This window comes from Cricetulus griseus, chromosome 2, assembly GCF_003668045.3.
Source record: "Cricetulus griseus strain 17A/GY chromosome 2, alternate assembly CriGri-PICRH-1.0, whole genome shotgun sequence".
In the NCBI taxonomy this organism is placed as follows: Eukaryota; Metazoa; Chordata; class Mammalia; order Rodentia; family Cricetidae; genus Cricetulus; species Cricetulus griseus.
In genome coordinates, this window is record NC_048595.1 from 282,058,408 (window position 1) to 282,081,425 (window position 23,018).

A 23,018-nucleotide genomic window follows, 5' to 3' on the forward strand; every position below is an offset into this window, starting at 1 on the left:
CCCATTTAATTAAATGTTTATTCAATGAAAGGATGTATAAAAACTTACAAATCTGAGAACTCAGCTATACATATAAGAGGGTGATGGGATATTCAGTTTCTAACATACACATACGGTATAGCTATGCACTATCCCCACCCCTCACCCCTTAGCCCTCACTTCTGGCTCCTGTTGCATCCTGTGAGACCATTTTCTTATTGGCCCAAGGGAAGATTAATGGACAACTTTTAATGCTGTTAGGCCAGTGGGGAAAAATTCAGGTGTTAACAAAAATTGGAGAATACATATTAAAATCAATTGGTGTTTTTGTTTTTTTTTTTCCTCCAAGAAGAAATTAGATTTTTTTTTGTCATCCTGATTTCTATTTGTTACTTTTTGATGCTTTAGTAGATGTCACCAGTGAACTATGGCACTGCATTTTATTTATTTTTTTTAAAGCAAGGTCTCTCTATGTAGCCCAGGCTGGCCTCAAATTCCCAATTCTCCTGCCTTTGGTCCTCCCCCCACCCCCTCCCCTAGAGCTGGGGTCACAGATGGGCACCACCAAGCCAGACAGCATCAACTTTTGCACTCATTAGTTACACTTTCTGCTCACAACTTCCCTTGTAAGATGCATATTTCTACAGTCCTTTCCTTGCAGCACATACACACACTGACTTTACAGGCAGCTGGCTGGCGCTGACACATGCTCACCACTGGCAACTGCTAGGAAATGGCATGTCACTAGCTGTTAGGAAAGACATTCTATAGAAGCGTGCTTTCAGATCTGATTTTAAAACAAGCTTGTCAGAAACCAAACCCCAGCATCTTCCTGCTCATCTTGGAAAGAGGCCAGCATCGGGTAAGGCATGTGCGTCAATTCTCCTGTTTGTAGCAAGTATCCATGTGTCCGCTCACACACAAACTCACAGCCTGTCAGGTTTGATCCAAAAATGAAGATTGCCATCACATTATTACTCTTTTGCATTTTGTTGATTTCTTAACTAGTGATTTTCCTTAACTGGACATAATCTCAAAAGGATACACTCTGAAATCAGACACCTAGAGGGCAAATAGTAAAAACATTTTCTTGGGTTTCAAGTTTCCCCACACCTTCTAGATTTGCATAGCAGAGCCCAGCTTTATCTCTAAGAAGCATGCTGTATTTTCCGACTTTGTTTCTTTGAGAAGGAAGACTTATTACCCAGGGACAGTCATAATTTTAGCTTACCAAATTATATTCTAGTTGTTTTATTATATACTCTTAATTATTTCCAAGTAGGTTTTTTAAAATAATCTAAAACTTCTCAAAACCTATTTCTTTATAAATCCTACTGACCATTATCCATCCAATATCCCCTGAATGAAAGTAAATAGAGTCCAGGTTTATATGCACAAAGCCTTACGGGGATGGGGCTGGGGAAGGGGACTGGAAAGGAGTGGGCCCGTTTGTATCATGCCATGGAGAAACTGTCCCGAATGGGGGAGGGAGAAGGTTCTGTGTAAAAATGACAGTTTTTAAAAAGACAAGTAACATTCAGTCTAGTAATACAGTTTCCTGTTCCTTTTTGATGGATGCTAACACAGGACGGTCAGATTCCGTTACTTCCGAGTCCCCACTGCCCAGGAGGACGGAGCGGCCCTCGTCCAGGGCAAACACGTCTGAGTTCTGGTTCTGGCAGGAGTGTTTGACCACCTCGTTGGGGGTGGAGAACGTCTTATCACACAGGTTGCATTTGTAGGGTTTATTGGCCTGCACCAGCATGTTGTCCATCTGGCTGCCTTCCTCGAAGGTGCAGAGCTCCAGCGTCTGCTTGTCCACCATGGTGTACGTGTCGATGCTCTGGTTGAGGCACACGTGGCGCGCGGCCTGATTGGCCCTGCAGAAGCTCTTGTCACAGGTGCTGCACTTGAAGGGTTTGCCCGTGTGAATGTACATGTGTTCGCGCCAGTGGCTTTTCTGGATGAACTTGCGGCCACAGATGGTGCACTCGTACTTGCGCCTCTTCACTTCCCTCTCCTGGTCCGCCTGCTCCAGGTTGTCAATGTCTGCAATGTCCGAGGGCGGTGGTGTCTCCGACTGTTGCTGCCCATCGATGATGGGGGAGTCGGAGATGTGCTGCAGCTCGCTGTCGCTGATCATGCCTCCCTCGGGCACTTCCAGTGCATCCTTGCCCAGGTCAGCTGCATTGTTGCAGAGCGACAGTGGCCCGCGGCCTTCCCCGGGTGGGCCGGCAGTGAAGGGCACCCCGGTGTGGATCTGCAGGTGCTCTCGCAGGCTGCTACGCAGCGTGAAGCGCCGGCCACAGAGGTGGCAGGCATAGTACTTAGGGAAGCTTCCGTTCCTCTTCATGATGCTTGGCTTCACGTGGGCGATCGTGAGGGAAGATGGCTGCTCGTCTGAGGAAGAGGCCTCGAGGTTGGTCTCCTCCCCAGGAGGAGGGGGAGGAACAGGCGTGGAGACAAGTTCGGGTGACAGCGAGGTCTGCAGGGGGTCCGCGGGAGTCATGTTCGTTCGATTCACCTGTGCCAGGTTTGTAGTCAGCTGGGACAGTTGCGAGGTCTCTGGCACTGGCTCTTGGTTCATCCTGGATGCCTGAGGCCTTGGCTCCCGCCCAAGTTTCTCAGGCCCTAAATTCATCTTGGTGGCTTGTCTCAGCTGGTGGTCTGCGATTTGAATGCCATACAATGACGAGGCCAGCGGGAAGACTTGCTCAGGATGGGAAAAGGTACCTTGGCTGGCGAGGCTGGCTTCCTGGATGAGGGGGTATGCGTGTAGGAATTTGATCCCTTGCTCCAACCGCACAGGGTCGATCAGCTGTGGGGCCATCTTCCCGGTGTACATCAGGTGGAGCAGATAGCTGAATATGTCAGGCTGTATGTCAGTGGGTTTCAGACGAACACATTCACTGAAAAACAGTAGAAAGCCATGAAGAAACACCAACCTGCTACTTAGATGGAAACAAAGCCTGAAGAGCAACCAAGACACTTGGAAGAACACTAACCATGGAGTCACTCATCAGCCTGAGGCAAGTGAAAAAATTTAATCTGATCAGAAAGTCTTTAAAGCTGTAAATCAACACAGGAGTGGTTGCTAGCATAACAGCACTTAAACAAAGGATGCTAAACTGTTGGAGGTCCACAGCTCTCTAAGTCATAAGACCTCTCCAGCAAGGGGCAAGTGAGCCTGGTCACCTTCCCAGTGTTGCTAGGTGGCACTGGAAAGTGCTATGGGCAACACAATCTTCATCAATGTCGCTAGTATCGACAGGGGTCCTGCTGTGGGCTTTACAGTCAGTCATTCTGACAACTGCCCATAGTCCTTACTTTACAGGTGGTGAGGCCCAGGGGTAGCACTATGCCCACCTTAGGGTTGGTGAGTGATAGGGCCAGGATTTGAACCTAGACCTACTTAATTCCAAAGCCACAGGGGGATCCTTCAGAGCAACAAAACAGCTCTGTGGGGCAGGCAGATGCTGGGTTTCATTAGTCCCATCTGAATGGTGCCAAACCACCTACCTACACAGAGAGCCAGCTGGCTGTCTACCTTTCAGACTGGTGTCACTTCCCGACCAAACAGCAATAGTGAAGAAGTAGGGAGCTCTCCTCAGACCATCTTCACTAAAAGAAGTTCTACAGTATCCGGAGCAAAATGAGATACGTATCTCTGTAGCACAGGAGACATACAGTATCACCCATGGAGTGAATATATCCTACACATTCTCGGAAACAGTTCCCTTGAACACCTTAGAATTTACAAGAGTTTTGGTTATGTAACTTCTTGGCATTAATGATCTTTTTTGGCAGATTTAGCAATTATAATTACTTTTGTTGTTTAAGTCAATCATCTCACCATTCTAAAATTTTAACAGCATACTCAATGTCCTAAATTTAACATTTTATTAAAATAAAAATGGATGATCTAGGTATGATGTATAATCCTAGCACACAGGAGGATGAGGCAAGGAGGACTGTCTGAACTTCAAGACTAGTCTAGCTACAGTGATAGACACTGTCTAAGGAAAAAAAATAGTAGTAAAAGAAAAGAGAAAAGGCTAATTTGATTTCAAGATGGACTTCTGACAGGACAAATATGAATAATTACTGGATGGGTACCACAGTGTAGATTTCATGAAGGCTTAAGACATCATAGAGTACTCACATTTAACTACAAAACTCAATGTCAAACAGTACAAAGAAGGTACACAACCTGGCACCCACCTACAGTACAAAGGGAGTGGAAATTTGAATCTGATAGTTTTCTTAAAAAAAAAAACAAAAAAAACAACAAACTGTTAGATTGTTCATTATTGTTAGTCTTTCTCTCTCTCGTCCTCTCTGAGACAAGGTCTTCCTGTGTATCATGTGTAGACCATCAGGCTAGCCTGGAACTCACAGAGATCCACCTCCTGCTTCCCAGTGTTGGAACTAAAAGTATGCGCCACCACTGGCATGATCAGGTAAAGACCCACAGAAACCCAAGCCTACAGAGATGTGTGTTTCTCCAGGAGATGAGTGTGGTCCTCAAGAGAGGAGGGAAATAGAGGCAGGGCTACCTTTCATCATTCACAAAGCTCCTACCCAGCTGAGCCCCTTTCCACAAGGGCTTGCAGTTGCTCACTTCGGTTGGACAGGTCATTCTGTTGATTGCTTCAAGTAGTTAGTGACAGTAATAAGCCTCTCCAGTTTTAAAGAAGTTCCTCGTGGCAAGGACAGGATGGAGCTGGGAGTCAACACCCTACATGTTAGCTGCTGGGAGTCCCTGGGGCTGCCCAGCAAGCATATGTGTTCACATATGTATGCAGCTCCTTCTGTGACATTCCAGCTACTGAAGCCCTGTGCCCCTTTTATTCAGGACTGGCTGGACCTCTCTTTCTTCCTATCCACTGGATACGATAGGGGCCAGACTTACTTCTCCATCATCTACACTACAGTCAATTCCAGCTAAGCTTTGCCATACAGGCACCTGCCAGGTGTATCACTTCTATGGCGGAGAAGGGCAAAGCGAGTGTTAGCCAAGTCACAAACGCTGCTGCTCCTAGTAATTCCAGGTTCAGCTTCTCCTTCACTAGAATTTTAGAGTAAGAGTCTTAAATAATGCTTAATTTTTTTTTTGAGACAGGGTCTCATTATGTAGACCAGACTAGGACGGTCTTGAACTCAGAGAGACCCACCTGCCACCACCTCTGAAGTACTGGATTAAAGGCATGCGCCACCACACTCGGCTGGTTATTCTTAGCATGAAGTTTTATTTTTGAGCGCTCAGTCTAGAGAAGAGATAGAGACACCTAGTGGTAGCTGTAGGACATGAAAGACTCAGTCATGGGCTCAGTCTCTAGCTAGGGGTGGAACAATTGCCCCTACCAGGAGGCAGGAAGCACTGCTTGAAAGCATGCTGCCCTCTGCTGCTTGAATTTGAATTCTGCATATAGAGGTGTACAAGGATGGCCACCAGGTGGGTGTTCTCAGATACAAAGTGTAATGATTAAAAATAAAGGAAAGGTGAAGTAGGTACCTGTGGGTGGGTCCTGCCAAGGTATGCCACCAAGCAAACATGCCATTCCAAACAGTTAGTGGGAGGGGCTTATTGGAGAGGGGGAGGGTCAAGAGTGAAAGAGCAAAAGGTCATGCTTTGGGGAGGGGGCATGAGAGAGGCAGGCAAACAGACAGACACAGAGAGAGAACAGGGAGGAGACAAGGGGAAGAGTGGCAAGAGAGGAGCAAGACGCAAGAGCTCGAGCTGTGCCTGGAGGGCACTTTTAAGGAATGCACACTTGGCATAGCTGACAGTAGAAAGGCACTTGGCGACAGGTGATGATGTAACTGCCTTGGTGGCCTCTGCAGAAGCTAACACAAAGATCACATCCCTTTCTTAGAAAGACATTTGTTCATTGCCCTATACATAAAATAAGGGATGTTTCTTGCATCTAATTAAAACATTACATTGTTTTTTACACTTCAAAATTAAAGACATTTCTTTCTTTCTTTTGGCTTTTCTGAGACAGGGTTTCTATGAAAAGGCTTGGCTGTCCTTAACTCTGTAGACCAGGTTGGATTTGAACACCCAGAGACCCGCCTGCCTCTGCCTCCTGAGTGCTAGGATTAAAAAGGTGTGTGCCACCACCACCCAGCTGGACATTTCATTTGCAAGGTCATTTGATTCAGTGTTGAGATTAATGGCTGCAAATAACATCTTTTACAAAAAACGATGTTAAAAGATGGGGAATATATAAACAAATTGGTTTTGAAACAGGGTCTTGGCTGGTCTAGACCGGACAACTTACATGCCTCAGCCTCCCCTCCAAGTGCTAAGATTACAGGAATGCAAATCATGAGCCCTGCTTAAAGGGAATTTTCTCAGTTTTAACTATTAGAAGCATACACCTCAGCCATACCCCGTGGTATCCCAGGAGATCTATCAAACTCACTGCTCTGCCACTCACTATAAGTGTGTGTGTGTGTGTGTGTGTGTGTGTGTGGGGAGGGGGGTGAGTAGACAGAAAGCGATGTAGAGGAAATGCTGCTATAAGCAGCACAATGTAGTCATCCTTGAAGATTTTGTCCACTTGGCTAGGAAGTCAAGGATTAGGGACATCAGGGAGTAGGCCGGACACTCAGAAAGTCTGGTTCAGGTGAGAGAGCTACAGAAGCAGGCAGGTCAAAGAGAAGATGGCATCCCAGAGATGCTCAAGTGTCAGGCATCAAGGCCGAGTGCCCCACTCCTAGGAGGCAGACTAAAGAGCTTAGACACCTGCCTTGCTTCACAGAGTGATCTGCTCAGTGTACCCTCTCCTAAGTTCTGCCTCACCCAGTCTCCAGGAATATTCATCTGACAGTGACGTGAGAGATGAACAGTTACAAAATGGGAGTAAGAAAGGAAGGACAGAGCACATGGGACGTACTGAAGAGATATGACCTGGGGGATCAATACCATATGGTCTGAAATAGATGTGATGCTTGGGCTGCTTGAGAAGAACATAGGCAAGCAGGGCTCTTCTGGGGGAGAAAGAGCCTTAGTTCAAGTTTATCCATATCCAATGAGAAAAAACAGAGCAGAGGCAGCCAGGTCTAAATGACCAGCAGGCAGCCAGGGCCGGGTACTTAGGAACAGGGTTCTACAGACAGAAAGATGGAGGCTGGAGCTGAAACTTGAAAGTTCCCACCAGCAAAAGCAAAGCCTGAGAAGATGACCTGCCCACCACAGACAACGTGCAAGGATAGTAGGGGCCCAGGAGGCCCAAGGCCCAGTGTAGAGGTGAAGAACAAAGGACATTTGGTCACAAGTGAGGAATGCAGAACAGGAGGATGGCAGTGTTCGGGTGAAGAGGTGCCCTTTGGGATGGGGCTGCAGTGGAGACAGGAAACCACAGTGCAAATGCACAGGAACAATGTGGGAAGAGCAGACCCACAGTGGCGCAGGCAGCCCTTTTAAGAAGGTTCAAGAACAGAGAACAGGGCTGTATTCCAGGAGCCGGCAAGGTCAAGGAAGGTCTTCTGCTCAGACCAGGTGGGGAAGAATGGGGGAGAGAAGAGTTATGAAGAACAGAGGAAAATGGAGAGGTGGGAGGTAGGGAGGGGGAGATTATTTTCTTTACACACCCAGAGATTCTTTTGTGTAAAAATCTCATTTAGGAGAAATTAAAGGAAAACAAAATAAAACAAAAAACCATGAGAGCAAAGTCAGATTTTACATTAGAAAAGAGGGAAATGGAATTTGTGCCCTGCAGCTACTCATTTGAAACTAAATATTCAAAGGAGGGGTATTCAGGGACCAGGCCTGGAGGAAGGCTTACTGACAGGGCCCTGAGGTCTCCTGGCTGTCACTACCAATCTTAGGTGGTACTCAGGCAGAAGGCAGTTTGGGAGGGGAGGGGAGGGGCTGCATGGGGCCAGGTAGGGAGGCGATTCCCAAGCACTAATGAAAGAATTAGTAAGTCACCAAGAAAGGCAGGGGAAAGGTGGGCTAACACAGTCATGGGGATGGGTCCCTGGACATCAGGGAGAGGCAGAGACTTGTGGTCTGGATGAAGGCAAAGAGTGTGCTCAGAGGGAAGCAGGACCCAGAGTCAGGAGGTCTATAGCCATAGATTATTATCAACCACTTTAGTTACCTGGTCTGATGGACAAACAACATCTTAAAGTAATTGGAGAATGAAGCAAGAACTGATTTGTGTGCCTTGAAGTACACATCGCCGATTGCAACCGTGCAGTCACACAGGAAACCAAACTCTCGCTGAGCGTTTAACTGCTGCAGTAGAATAAGTCCATGGTTGGTCAAATCCATTTTTTAAAAAATCTGCAAAGTAAACAATTTTATTTTTAAGAAAGGTGTTCCACAAATAAGAATGTGTCCTAACTTTATAGTAATGTTCACAGCTAACCTGTAAGGCGCTGTTAGACTTGGTACATACATCAACTCATTTAATCCACAACAGTGCTTGGACTGGGACCTGCCAGTACTCAGGTTCAGATGATGTCATCTAGGGTAACTCGGGGTGACTTGCTGAAGCTGGGGAATGAACCCGAGTAGTGTACCTGCAAGCCTCAGTCCTAGAAACATACGTGGACCACCTAGCCCTTTAAAGATCCCAAAGCAAACACTAATGATTCCTGAGAATTCGACCAATCAATCTTCCACCAAGATAGAACCACTCAAGTGCTGGGAGGAGTCACAGCAAGGCTTCTCCTCCACCACAGCTAGTGCCACAAAGGCTTGCATATCCATTAGTAATGGCGCTCCTTTTGTGGAGGAGGAAATGGATTTTGAGATTTGTAAGTAAGTTGCCCCAGGCCTTTCACTGGGAAGGCAAAGAAGTCAAAATTTAAATTTGAATGCACCTACTTGAAATTCTGTGCTTTTCATTACTCAGTCAGTGAACCATAGTCCTTGGGACCCGATCTGTTTACTGTGAGAAGCAGCCGGACCTGCCAGGTTCTTGAAATCCCTAGATGGTTCTTTTTTCTTAAGCACACCAGGAAAGCCCACCCCGGGGAACAGCATTGTTTTCTCTGAAACTAGAGCAAGAAAAGGTTGCACCCTTTCCCTCCTGCAGCACCCAGAGTGGGAGGTAGAAAACCAAAACAAGACGGAAATAAAAGTCTACAGCCAGGAAAGGCAGAAGCAAATCTATAGTGTACAGAATCCAGGCAATTAATACAATAGCTCCTGTAACTAGTAAGGAATTTGGATATGTATATATATTTGGACATATATATATACCCAATCTCTAACTGTAATTCCATATACTAGGAATGAACATGGAAATGAAACACACACAACCACTACAATCCAAATAATGAAATACACAACTAAATCTAACAGAATGTGTAGGGGTTATATGTGGAAAACACAAACTGCTGAGTCCCAAATCCTCAGCAAGATTTCTTTTTGTAGACAGACAAAATTGTTGGAAAATGTGTGGAAAGGCAAAAGAAGTAAAGATGTGTGGAAGGCAAAAGAAGTAGACCACGCTTTTTAGAAATGAACAAAAAAGTGGGGAAGTCGGTCCCTTGACTCAAGCCCAAGATGTGAGAGTGGCACAGAATTCAAGACTCGTATTAGAAGAGACGGACATTACTTCAACAGAGCCTAGACATGGAGCTCAAGCACTGAGAGAAGCAGGGTGGATGTTCCAGGGGCAGCAGAACCACAGCACAGTGCTGGACAGGCTGGACCTCCAGAGGCAAATCTCACACTTTCAAACACAAATTTAAAAAGGCACCACGGGCTTAAGTATAAAACACACAACTATAAGAATTTTAGGAAAAAAAAAAAAAAACCCAAACTTAGGGATCTACAAAAGGAGAAAGTGGTAAAGTCAGACTTGGTGAAATTACAAGTGTTGGCTCCAGAAACAATTCTGCTAAGAGGATGGACAGGCAGGCAGCTCCTTAGAAGGTCTGTACTTGCATCGTACAGAAAGAACTTGAAAGTCACCAGCATGAAATAAAGTGAGACATACTTGAAGAGGTCACCAGAGGGGAAAGACAGATGGAAAGTGGACAGACAGTGTAGTGTAGTGCCAGCCCCCACCCCAACAGAAACAGTGTCAGCACACTCAAGGGGGGTGGGGGCGGGGTGGAGGGGGTTGAGTATGTAGAGGAACTGGCTCATGCTCCTGGTGAACTAGGGAGATGGTACAGATGGCCTGGAGACCACATATAACCCAATGGCTACTCTAATACATTTATTCCAATAAATGAAAATGTACTTTTACACAAAACTGTATATTATTATAGTGGTTTTACCAGAAACAACCCAGCTATCCTTTAGTTGTTGAATAGTTAGGGTATGGTATGAACCACTTAGTCCACTGGGAGAGATGAACCATTGCTGGCCATGATGGCAAACACACTAATCTCAACTCTCCAAAGGCTAAGGTGGTCGGGGTGGTGGTGGTGGTGGGGGATGTGAGTGTAAGGCCAGCCTGGTCTACAGTGAGACTGTTTCCAGGACAAAACAGAACAGAACAATCTATTGTAGACAGAAGATACAAGAGTGAATTATGCTCAGTGAAAGTGGCAGGCCACCAAAAGTTTGATGCTGTGTGAGTCCTTTGATATAATAGCCATGAAATTTAGAGACATGGAGAACAGACTTGCAGTGCTAAGGTGAGGGGAAGCAGGTAACATTGCTACAAAAAGGGTACCTGAGGAATACCTGTGGCAATGGAAATGTCCCACAGATGACACATCAATGCTAATATCTTAGTGGGAATATGGCCCAGCCCATGCAGGGTCACCTAACTGATTGTGAAGGAAGGGCATGACAAATGGCAACAACAAAGCATTTCTCAACACAGTTGCAAAAGGTAGTTCCTGTAGACTTGTGGGGGATCTGAGGTGTTGTGGGGCAGGGCTTCACGGCAGCCATGGTCTGGATTCATAGCACGAGCACTACACAGTGAATGTAGTGCCTGCATCACCAATGCACCTGATGTGTGATCACTCCGTATTATAAACTGCAGTGCTGTAGAGATGCACACGATGATCTCTGCTTTAACAGAAACAGTGGTTTAGTCAAGGACAACATGATTAGAGTGTTTTCCTGCCAGGTAGAGGTGGCAGACACCTTTAATCTCAGCACTCAGGAGGCAGAGACAGGTGAATCTCTGAGGTCGAGGTCAGCCTGGTCTACAGAGTTCCAGGGCAGCCAGTTACACAGAGAAGCTCTATAGGGGGTGGGGGAAGAGTGTTACCTGACTATCATGCCTCAGCATCTAAGTATCAAGTTATTGCATCTCTGGATTGTTAGTAAACTTTAGAATGCCAGACTGCAAAAAACAGACTCTCCACTGAGAAATACTGTCTCGACCCTCCCAACAAACAAAGAAACAAAAATCTCTAAACTGTGTTTGAGTTTCATTAAAAAAAATCATTACACAAATTTCACCTTGAAATTATGACAAAATTTCCAATAGTTTTTGAAATGACCCTACATATACTTTTGCATTTTTCACTAGGTACTTATTGTGAAATGGTGTTCTCAGTACTGAAAAATTATAAAGTCTCAATACTGATGAAAATTATAAAGTCTCAATACTGATGAACTGTGAGATTCTCTACCTCCTGAAGTATCAGAGGTCAGACCACCACTCTGTTCTCCTTGTCAATGACAGCAGCTGCTGACTATAGGATGTTCACTATTCATACCCCTTCACATACTATCATCTTATCTTGCACTAACGAGGTATTTGAGGTCTAGCTACTTTCATTTTAAAGAACGTAGGCAGCCTGCTCAGATCACAGAACAGTAAGTTTTGAGAAGTAGACTCAAGCAGGGTTCATTGGATTTTGTGTTTGTTTTGAAAAATACTACTACGGTATGGCCCAAGCTGGCCTGGAACTTGTGCTACAATTGCCTCAGTCTCTTGCACACTGGCATTACTATCACACCTGGCTTTCTTTTCATTTCTTTCTTTCTTTTTTTTAAAGATTTATTCACTTATTATGTATACAGTGTTCTGCCTGCATGTATAGCTGCAGGCCAGAAATGGGTACCAGATCTCATTGTAGACGGTTGTGAGCCAACACAATGTGGGTACTGGGAATTGAACTCAGGTACTCTGGAAGAGCAGCTAGTGCTCTTAACCACTGAGCCATCTTTCCAGCTTCACCTCACTTTGTTTTAAATTAACAAGAGATACTATGTTTTTGTTTTAATGATTTAACATATATGTACTTGTTATAAAAGGATTCAGATACTATGGACATAAATATGAGTGCTGCCCAAACCCCCATATATTGGTACTCTTTTTGTTGTTGCTGTTAGTGCTGGGAGAATGGGACACCTAGGGCTTGGTGCATGCTACAGGTAAGTATTCTGCTACAGAGCCATACAACCCAGATCTGCACTACTACTTTGTTCAGACTCTTTGTTAAAATTACCTTTTTCCCTTCCTATGATATGAATGATATTTAGTGATGTGAAACATATATTAACTATTTCTGTCTCTTCATGAACTTTATCCATTTTCCTCCCTTTCTTTCTTTCTTTCTTTCTTTCTTTCTTTCTTTCTTTCTTTCTTTCTTTCTTTCTTTCTTTGTTTTTTTTTTTTTTTTTTTTTTTTTTTTTTTTGAGACAGAGTTTTTCTGTGGCTTTGGAGGCTGTCCTGGAACTCAATCTGTAGACCAGGCTGGTCTGGAACTCACAGAAATCCACCTACCTCTGCCTCCCGAGTGCTGGGACTAAAGGCGTGTGCCACCATCACCCAGCTCTAGTCTCTACTTCTTAAGTGCTTGGATTATAGGAGTGCACCACCATGCCTGGCTATAAAAGATAATTTTTAATGCAAACAATTTTTAATGCAAAAAATATATGACAATATAATTCTATGACATTAAATGTCTACCTAACTTCTAATTTTTATTTATTTCTCAAACAGGTTCTTATGTAGTCCACACAGCCCTTGAAGCTGTGATCTTGCCTGAGTATTGGATTATTGGCATGTGACAATCACACAAGATATAAAACTGTAAGCTTGGTGATCTTTACAAAGTGTCTAGCCTGTTTTAAAATACAAGCACCATCAATAATCCTGTTCCACACACCCGTTATCCTCACATTTGGGATTCGGAGCCAGGAACATTCTGCAATCACGGCCCACTTGGGTTGCACAGCAAGATCCTATTTCAAAACCAATCAGATACAGAACCATATTGTTTCTCCTAAGGATGTTGGTCAGTGAGACAAGATGTCCACTCACTTGGAAACTTCTGGACACACTGCTGAGGAAAGGTAGCCTTTCCCCAAGTCCTTGGTGCTGGGGCCATTACTGGCTCTTGAAAGAATTCAGGGCTCCCTGCCCTGGTCTCCATTCTATAAGCTCCACACTGGGCTGCCTCATCTCCAGTCACCAAGATCAGAAGGGCTGGTGGCCCTTGTTCAGTTGGAGCCTCCAGCTCACTCCTGCTTGATCCAGAAAACTCCTTTCCTCTCTCCAAACCCCACCCTCCAACAAAGAAAAGGCATCCAAAAGCCCAGTTCCAAATTCTTGGCTCCTGCAGCAGCTCCTCCACTAAAGTTGCCAGTAGCCCAAGTCCCCGCCTAAAGTGCTCAGTTTTTGACCATACTTGGGCATAAACCACCTACAACCTATATAATGTCCCTGCTTTAGTTCAGATGCATGACTTCTCCTGCCTCCATCTCTGGGGCTGGAGAACTCACCTGGGAGTTGCTTTGCTCAAATAAACCCGTTCTTTTACTTTTTCAATTCAGCTTGATCTGGCTTAATGCATCAGTAGAAAAACCTGTTATCACAATACAGAAAACCTATTAGACCTAAAGTGTAGAACCTTAGCTCTGGTCCTTTGAAAATGCTTTCACAGAAGCTGTCACTGACATGTGTACTCATATTCACACACATGTGCTCATACAACTGGTCCTGCCTCTCAAGTATGAGAGGCTCTGCCCGTTCTGCAGTCCACCTGATACCAGTCTGCAGTCTACCTGAAGCTTCCTGAAAGCTTTGATTAGGTGCCTAGGAGGTTATCTAGCCCAGTGTTTACTATTTGCTAAACTAACTAGGAGTTCAGAAACAGAAGCGCGCTCAGTTCCAGCCATGACTACCCTGCTGATTTGGGAGAAAAGTGTAGCTTCTTTTTATCCAAGACATTCTCTTCAATTTAATGTGCTACAGTTTGGAAGATTTTCTCAGTTTACAAACATCAGGTGATGTTTTCCCACACACTAAGTTTCGGCTAATGCTTGGCAGTTTACTATGAGCCCAGAGGCATTGGGTGGATGATGGATACAAGTGGCTCAGGATGCCTTAAAGGACTTCAGTTCTTATCTTAGGAACAATGAGAAGGCTCCCAAGGGACACAATGGTAAAGACCAAGGGAATCCTTCCAGTCTCTAGAGTCGAGGGGTCGAGGGTGTGGACTGCGAAAGAGATAGGGCAGATTAAAAAGACATCTAGAAGATTCAAATCTGCAGCATTGCCTAGGAGAGGGAGGTGGGAGGCTTTTTACTGAAATAGCCGGGTAGGTCTTAGCTGGGAGATAAGGACAAAAATCTTAGTTTGGTGGGAAAGAACACTTCCCATTTGAGAGAACACTGGGGCCTCTAGGATGAGATGGATGGGATGTAGGGCACTGGCCATAGTGGTCTGGGCTAGAAGCTTGGTGATTGATGTCTTCGGTCTTCCAAGAAGCCAGACTACCTAACTTAAGAGCCAGAGCCTTTAAGTCATGTCAGCATGTAGTCATGGTACCGCATGGGAAAGGCTCAAAGGGCCAAGAGTCAGGAGACTGAAGCCTGTTGCCTTCTGGGTATATGGTTTGTGCTGTGTGTGACCCTGCCTTACTCTATAGAACATTTCTAAGAGTTCTTACTGATGCTAGGCATAAAGCCAGCAATGAGATTGCACACTTAAAGAGCTAGATAGAGAGAATCCTTACCCGGCCTTGTGATATCACTTGGTTGGCAGAGTTCTTGTCTAGAATGCAGCGCTTTGGGTTTGATCCCTAGCATTACATACACCAAATGTAGGTAGCACATGCCTGTAATTCCAGTACCAGGGAGGTAAAGGATGCTCTGAAGTCCAAGGTCATTCTCCAACATACAGTTCAAGGCTAGTTAGGGATACTGGAGACTTTTTCTCAACAGCAAAAAAACAAAACCAAACAACAAAAACCAACCCAACCACTTGGCACAGTTAAACAGAACTTAAAAAAGAAAAAAAGAATGGCTGGGTGTTGGTGGTGCTCGCCTTTAATCCCAGCACTCGAGGATCTCTGAGAGTTCGAGGCCAGCCTGGTCTCCAGAGCAAGTGCCAGGATAGGCTCCAAAGCCACAGAGAAACTCTGTCTCGAAAAACCAAAGGAAAAAAAAAAAAAAAAAAAAAAGAAGAAGAAGAAAAAGAAGCACCTTAAGAAAAGTCACTTAGCGGGGGTCTTCTGGGCTCTGCAGGCACTGGCATACATGTGGTGCACATGAACTTATGCAGGTGTACACAAACGTTAAAAAAAAAAAGTCACCTGTTTTTCGTATAGTGAATAATGAAGAACTGAAGACAGGGTCTCACTAAGGGAACCCTTGCTGGTCTGGAATTCACTATGTGAACCAAGCTGGTCTCAAACTCACAGAGATCCACCCCCCTCTTCCTCCTGTGTGCTGACATTAAAGGTGTGCACATCACACCTGGTGAATCTTATAGAATGTCTTCTTTATGTAATTCATACGTGCACAATATTTTCTTAAATGAGTACAGAGATTGTACGGTAGATCCATGCCAAAAACAAAAACAAAACAAGTATTTCCCAGAGCTAGCTATAATGACCACTTCCCTCTATTTAATGATTTGGTTTTTATCTCCACCCCCTCCCACGCTGACACACTAAGGATCTAGTTGTCAAGTGCACTTGATTCCCCAGGCAGCGCAGTCTTTGGAGGGATGCACGAGCAGACTGCATAATCATGAGCTACTTTGCCAATCTAAGTTCCTCCTTCACATTCAGTACAAACCCCAAGGAACAACAGCGTCGGGAATAGATGATTTCCTTTCTAAAGATAATAGCTCTTAGGACTCACTAACCACCACTTAGACTTGGCGTTTCAAGGGCTGGCACTAAAAGGGTCCCCTGAAGCCCTCGTTTTGTTTACACCAGGAATAATAAATGCTGTGATGCACAGGGTATACACACCAGGAACTGAAGAAGCATCATTTGGAATAAGATGGGTTCTGTCAAGTAGTTTAGGCCACTTACCAGGATAAAAACCGCCTTTTCAATTAGTACTATTAAAAATTAATGGGGGTGGGTGGGCATGAACTAAATCTGAATAATGCTGGTCAATCGGATTTCAAGATATTTCAGAACTTCAGTTCAGCGGTAAGAAATGCACCCCCTCCTTTTTACTGAATCCTCTTTTATAGTAATTACAGAAGGAAAGTGTATAAATCATCTAATAGCACTTTCCTACTGGAAAAAGCATTATTAGCAAAAAGATTTGTCTTTTCCATTATATTTTTCTTTCATTTAATTCACCTTTAAGTTAGTTTTAAATTTCTAAATGTCTGGAATGTGAAGGTAGCAATTCAGTGAAGTCAAGAAGCGAGGACAATTCTAAAAGTTATGCTACAATCAACTTTAAAGATATAAACTAATGACCATAGCAGCAAATGTAAAAAAAACTTTACCTCCCAGCCAAAGCAGAGCCTGCCTTCCCTTGTACACCACCCACAGGTCTGGTTCAGGTTGAATCACGATGTGTAGTGTCAAACTTAGACTTCTGTACTTTAACTGTAATGAGTTTCTAAAGGACAATGGGTTCCATGACATCTTCACACACAAATGCCACCACCCTAAGCTTCAACTATTTGTTCCCTTACTACCTTTTCCTTCTCCCCTTATAGATGGTTCATTCTCCCTTCAAATAGCCCCCCTTCGGCTTTCAAGCCACACACTCTGTGTGTCTATTTGTCTGTCTCTGTGAATGAGTGGAGATCAGACAACTTCCAAAGGAACTCAATTCTCTCCTTCCACCATGGGGGTTCTAGGGATGGGACTTAGGTCATCAGACTAGGCAGCAGGTGCCTTTACCTGCTGAGCCATGCAGTTTTATTGAGGCACACTTTTTTTTTTTTTTAAATTACCCAGTAGTCATTGGAAAATACTGACTCATTGAATTATAAGATTTCCCCAATATTAACACACTGGAAAGACAGAAAGATCAGTATTATTATTATCATCTTGTTTGTTTTGTTTTTTTCTTTTTGAGACAGGGTTTCTCTGTGGATTTAGAGGCTGTCCTGGAACTAGCTCTTGTAGACCAGGCTGGTCTTGAACTCAGAGATCCACCTGCCTCTGCCTCCCCAGCGTGTGCCACCACCTGATCATGCCTGTGATTCCAAATCTCAATAACCATCTTTGTATGTAAATATGGGATCTCATTTAGTATTAATCTGTAATGTTAATTTGTAATTTGCTAAGAACAAGTCCTCAATTTAATTCTCAGAAATTTGCAATTCAAGGGCTTGAGAGATGGCTCAGAGGTTAAGAGCACTGGCTGCTATTCCAGAGGTCCTGAGTTCAATTCCCAGCAACCACATGGTGGCTCACAACCATCTGTTATTCAATCTGGTGCCCTCTTCTGGTGTGCAGATATACATGGAAGCAGAATGTTGTATACATAATACATAAATAAAATCTTTAAAAAATTTGCAATTCAAATATCCAATCCCCTGTTAGCTTCTCAGTGTCCGGTTCAGAGAACCAAGGAACTCAGATAAGAAAGCAGGAAAAGCGGCAGGTGCCCTTTGGCCATACATAGACCAGTCGTTCTTCAGTTCTTTCCTACCACATGCTGCACCATACTTCTTGCTCAACTTCTCCCATTTCCTACAGGGAAAGGGGATTGGGTCTCAGGACAAAGAACCCAGGGACACTGAGAGGTGGCAAGAGAGTCCTCCACTCTAAAGTTGATTCCAAGATGTTCTGTTTCCTTCACTGCCTACTGGGAGGGGGGCAGTGGGTACTTGAAATCACAGGGTGACAAGGAATAGCTCCTGAGGGGGTGTTGGGGTAAAGTGTTTTATAAGGCTGTCTTAGTCACTATAGCAGTGGAGAGACACCATAACCACAGCAACTCTTATAAGTGATAGCATCTAATTGTGGGCCTGTTTATAGTTTCTGAGGTTTAGTGCATCACTATCATGGCAGGGAGCATGGTGGTGTACTGGCAGAAGTAGAGAGCTACATCCTCATCTGTAGGCAGAAAGCAGTGTCTGGGCCTGACATGGGCTTTTGAAGTCTCAAACCCCCACCCCACTGACCCACTTACTCCAACAAGGCCACACCTCTTAATCCTCATAATTCTCTCAAATATACCACTCCCTGGTGATTAGATATTCAAATATATGAGCCTATCAGTACCATTCTTACTCAAACCACCACAAAGGTCTTGTAAAATGAATCATTTGGGCCTAGTGGTGGGGAAGTGCATGCCTTTAATCCCACCAGAGGAGGCAGAGGCAGGTGAATCTCTGTGAGTTCGAGGCCAGCCTTGTCTTCAGTGAGTTCTAGGACAGCCAGGACTACACAGAGAAGCCCTGTCTCAAAAACCAAATCAAAACAACAAAAGACATGTCCAGCATTAACTTTGCAGGAGTATTTTGGAGGAAGTTTTGTACCCATCTACATATACATTCTTTGGAGAAAAGCTTAAAGCTGGGTAAGGAAGCAGGAATACCAGGACAAATTTTCCTACCACCCATTGGTGCATTTTTTTCTGTGGTACCCTTCCAGTTTTTTTTTTTTAATTTTAATTATTATGGGTTCAACAATAGGTCAATCTTAGCTACGAAAGCGCGCGCGCGCGCACACACACACACACACACACACACACACACAATCCCAAGCTTACTAAATATCACCTTTAAAAGAATTAAAGATAAAACTATTTCTTCTTAAAAATTATGAATTTATGGGGGGGGTATTGCATTCCTTTTATCCTAGCACTCTGGGAGGCAGAGGCAGGTGGATCTCTGAAATTTAGGCCAGCCTGGTTTACAAGGCAGAGTTCGAGAACAGCCAGGGGTACAACAGAGAAAACAACCCTGCCTTAAAACCTCTGTCCACCCACGCCCCCCCCCCCAAAAAAAAGAAAAACGATCAAGCTTACAAATATCCTGGGCAAACTAAAGATGTTTCCCTGAACGTCTGAATGTCCCCCTCCCAAATTTAATTTTTTTGTTTATGTTTGAGAAACCACAGTAATGAGGATTAAAATGTCTTAGTACTAACTAAGTATAATTTCATGCCTTTCAGAGTAAAATGTTGGTTGTGCACGCTGGTCAGTGTCTTTAGTGTGGACACTATTCAGATATCATCAACCAGGAAGGACACAACAGACCGTTTAGCTATGTCCAGATCACCCCGGCGTTAAGCGAGCCCCAAATCCGTTTTATGTTGTATTTTACTAGAACAATACACCATGAAAATGAACTGAATCTAAGACCAAATGCTTTGTATGATGGTGGTGGGAAGGAACAATGCAGACGAGTGGCCAGAGGAGGCCAAAATCTAGTCCACTTCCCGAGGAATTAGTTCGAGGAGTTGGGTGGAAGTTCTCGCAGTAAATGGTCTGTCAGACACAGCGTTTCGCTCTTCCTGCTTGGATGCACGAGCTTCCTTGCAGGAGAGCTTTTAAAATCCACCACCAGTTAAACACAACAAAAGCCCGCGTCCTACGCAGCTTTTAATTGCGCATGCATTCCAGCCTGCGAAACGAACCGTCTTGCTCCAGTGGGTATCATGCCTAACCCGACAGCGGACCCGCTCAGACGCTTCCAACGCCGCCGCGCAGGCACAGGAGGGCGCGGCCGCCCAGTCTGCTACCCAACGCGGCGTGGCCCCGCCCAGGAGACTTTGACCCCGCCCCCTGTGGGAGGGAAGGGGAGGGACGGGACCTCGCTCCGGCCCCGCCCCACCAGAGGCCGAGGGGAGGGGGAGCGACGCAACGCACTCGGGTCGCGCCGCTCGCTCACCACCCCTCCCGTCGGCCCCGCGTGCGCGCGCGCGTGCGTGCGTCCCCAAGTCCCCGCGGCGCCGAACACAATGCCGACGCCTACGCCGCGCGCCGCGCCGCCCCGGCCGGCCGGCGCCACGGCCCCGGCGCCAGGGGCGGGGGGGAGGGGAGCAGCGCGCGCGAGAGCCGCAGACAGCGCGAGACCCGAGGCCGGAAGCGCGCGTGCGCGCCCCCGCCCGCGAGCGGGAGGCGGAGCCGGAGCAGTAGCGGCAGCAGCTGTAGGAGCCGCTGCAGCTGGGAGACGCGCCAGAGAGGCCGGGCCTGCTCCGGTCCGACCGGATCCCTCCCCTCCCCCTCCCTGCTCCCTCCCCTCCCCCAAGCCCACTTCCGCAGCTCGCGGCCTGGCCGCCGAGGCGGCGACGACGACCACAGCAGGAGGCGACGGCCGAGTACGCACCTGACGGGCCCACCTGGAGGGGCTCCGGCGCGGGACCGCTCACCGGCCGCCGCCCGCTCCGGACGCCCTTGGCCGCGGCGGGCAGCAGGGACCGGCGACTGGGACCGGAACGCGGAGCGCCCCCTCCCCTTGCGCCCGCCCTCTCGGCTTCCGTCCCCTCCCCCTCTCGCGAAGCCCCGGATGGAGCGGCCGGGACTCGCCGCCGCCTGGCTGCCGGGATGGTTTTGTCAGGCGGCCAGAGCCCCGGCGCCAGGCGCAGTCGCCGCCCCCGCCCCGCGGGTCCCCCCTCCTCCCGCCCCCGCCCCGGCCTCCCCGCCCCGGCGCCCCGCGCGCTCGGCCCGCCGCCTGCCTTCGCCCGGAGCCCCGGGACGGGAGTCATTCGTCGCCTTTGTTGCCACGGCCGCTGCCGGAACCGTTTGCCGGCTCCGGCGGCTCCCGCCCCTCCCTGCGCCTTCCCGGAGCCCGGGCCGGGGGCGGCACGTGGGCCCCGGGACGCGGTGGCGGTGCGCGCTTACCTGTCGCCGGTGCGGCCGCGGCGGGGCGTGAGGGGGAGGCAGAGCCGGGCGGCCTGGCCTAACTGTCCCCGCCGCTGCCGCCTCTGCCCCGCGTTGCTGCTCCTGCTGCTGCTGCTGCTGCTGCCGCCGCGGTCGGTGTCTCCGGCGCGGCGGCGGGCGGCGGCGGCGGGGCTTTTCCTGTCCGGTTACGTTAAGGTCACATGACCGAGAGAGCGGAGCGACTAGTGCAAAGAGGCTGAGAGCGGCTCCCGCCGGGGGGGAGAGGCGGCGAGAGAGCAGTGGCGGCAAGAGCCCCTCCGCCCCCCCCCCCGCTCCCCCTCCCCCCCGCCCGCCCGCCTCCGCCTCCTGCTGCTCTGCCGCCGCCGCCACCACCGCCGCCGCCGCCTGCAGCTCGGCGCTGCGGCTCCCACCCAGCCTGGGCTCGCGGCTCCAGCCAAAGTTCTGCAAGCCATGTGCAGCCGAGGCGAGGAAACTTCTCAGCAGCGGTCGGGCCCGGAGCCTGGCGGCCCGACCCCCTTGTTTACAGAGTGTTTAGGTAGGACCAGTCCTGCAGATGCAGATGGTCATTTCGGGGTGCAGAGGGAGATGCATGCCCATCCTCCTGACAAGAGATGCCTGACATCTCTTTGCCTCTGCCCTTGCACCCGGACTGCTCCGTGTAACTAGCTTTTCGTCCTGAGATGTGAAGTTGAGTGGGCTGCTGTCAGTCACTGATGCTGTTGCCACCGGTGGTGGCTGAAAGTCATGCAGAAGTAGATGTCGCTGTGTGTCCTGAGTAGCGAGGCAACTGTGGGCCAAGATACTTTTTAGGATTGAATGGAATGGGGCGCTTACTCCTCCCTTATGTTGAGCTTTAGTTTTTGGCGTTTTGCGGTGTGTGAGTGTTTGTACCGGACACTACTCTTCTGGCTGACTTTTGGACTCCCAAGTGTCTGGTGGAGTGGATTCAGAGTTGCCATCCTGTTAGATGTAACAGGGACATCCTGAAACATGGTAACATGGTAGGGAAGTTGGAATTCCATGATGAGCTTTCTTAAGGTTTTAAAGTTTATATGTTGCCATTTTGCTAGGAGTTCTTTCCAGGAAGTACAGTTTTATCCCTTAAGACTCGAGTTAATGGTTTATTTTACATATCTTAGATTTTAAGCTTGGCTCCTAAGTAAATGGAGGCAACAGTTTCCAGGTTGCACTTGGTTTTAAAGCACAGTAACCTGTAAGGACCTTGATGTCAAACCCGTGTTTTTAAGAGAGTCTGACCTCCAGCACAATTCCTGGCACATTGGCAGTGTTCAACTTATTAGTCTTGAGTTTGATTTAGCAATTCAGTTGTGTGTACAGCCATTGATGACTAATTTCTTCTTTGAAGACAAAATAAGCGTCTGTGTAAAGAATGTGGCCCCGGAGTGAATAATAGACCCAGTGGATACCTGCCTTGAACTTTCGTAGACTTTGATCAGCTAGATGAACGACTTGTGGAGTGCTTAAATGTTTTGCCTCCACAAACAAATTCTGACCCTGAGCCAAGTGTTCTAGGGCACTATCAGGGCCATGACTTGCCTGGTTCACTGGAGTGACTGGTCTATTTCCTCTTAGTAAGAGCCAGAAATGAATCTGATTTATTGTGTAGAGTCACAGTTAAGATCTTTAGGTTCTTCGTTCTTCTAAATTGTGCTTGTGGAGTTCTCTGGGAAGGTGGATTGATCAAAGAACATCTTTGTTTGCTGAGGCAGAGTCTCAAAAGTTCTGCAGCTGTTGGCTGTCGTGGACCTTGCCACAATCTTTCCTCTTCCTCTGCAGTGCTAGGGTCATAGGGGTGCACCACATGTCACCTATCTTTGAGTCTTAAGAATTGTTTGCCAGGACTTAGTATAGTTTTACAGAAACAAACCAGTGGTGATCGAGCACTCTGTCTTTCCTAAGGCATGTGCTGCTGGGAACATGGGTCCTCAAAAGCACCTTCAGGAGCTGCTGCTGCAAATGTGCTATCTAGAACATCCTCTCTCCTTAGGAGCTGCTGCTGCTGCTGAGATTAGAGCCTGACTGCTTTGCTGCTAGTTCTCAAGGCAGAGAAGAGGCAGGCCAGCTTGACTTGTGACAA

At 47.0% G+C, this 23,018-nt stretch overlaps 2 protein-coding genes across 9 annotated transcripts in view; one reads left to right on the plus strand and one right to left on the minus strand.

The window, feature by feature from the left end:
- On the minus strand, positions 1-21,060 carry Zbtb2 (zinc finger and BTB domain containing 2). 8 transcript variants are annotated; one of them, XM_035440406.1, is made up of 4 exons: positions 20,921-21,060; positions 8,091-8,275; positions 3,499-3,646; positions 1-2,888 (listed from the first exon to the last, which is right to left on the minus strand). In XM_035440406.1, exons 2-4 carry the CDS (start codon positions 8,167-8,169, stop codon positions 1,517-1,519), a joined length of 1,599 nt encoding a protein of 532 aa, XP_035296297.1. In that variant the 5' UTR covers positions 8,170-8,275; positions 20,921-21,060; the 3' UTR covers positions 1-1,516. The 8 variants fall into 8 exon arrangements, with proteins under 8 accessions (XP_035296297.1, XP_027256801.1, XP_027256802.1 ...); XM_027401000.2 differs by lacking the exon at positions 20,921-21,060 and adding an exon at positions 20,406-20,539; XM_027401001.2 differs by lacking the exon at positions 20,921-21,060 and adding an exon at positions 19,714-19,836.
- LOC118238367 (translation initiation factor IF-2-like) overlaps positions 20,552-23,018 on the plus strand; it is a 22,311-nt gene continuing 19,844 nt past the window's right edge. Inside the window, exon 1 of the mRNA XM_035440408.1 lies at positions 20,552-21,455. Coding sequence (XP_035296299.1) covers positions 20,624-21,124 — 501 coding nt within the window. The 5' untranslated portion in view covers positions 20,552-20,623 and the 3' untranslated portion in view covers positions 21,125-21,455. The remainder of the gene's footprint in view (positions 21,456-23,018) is intronic.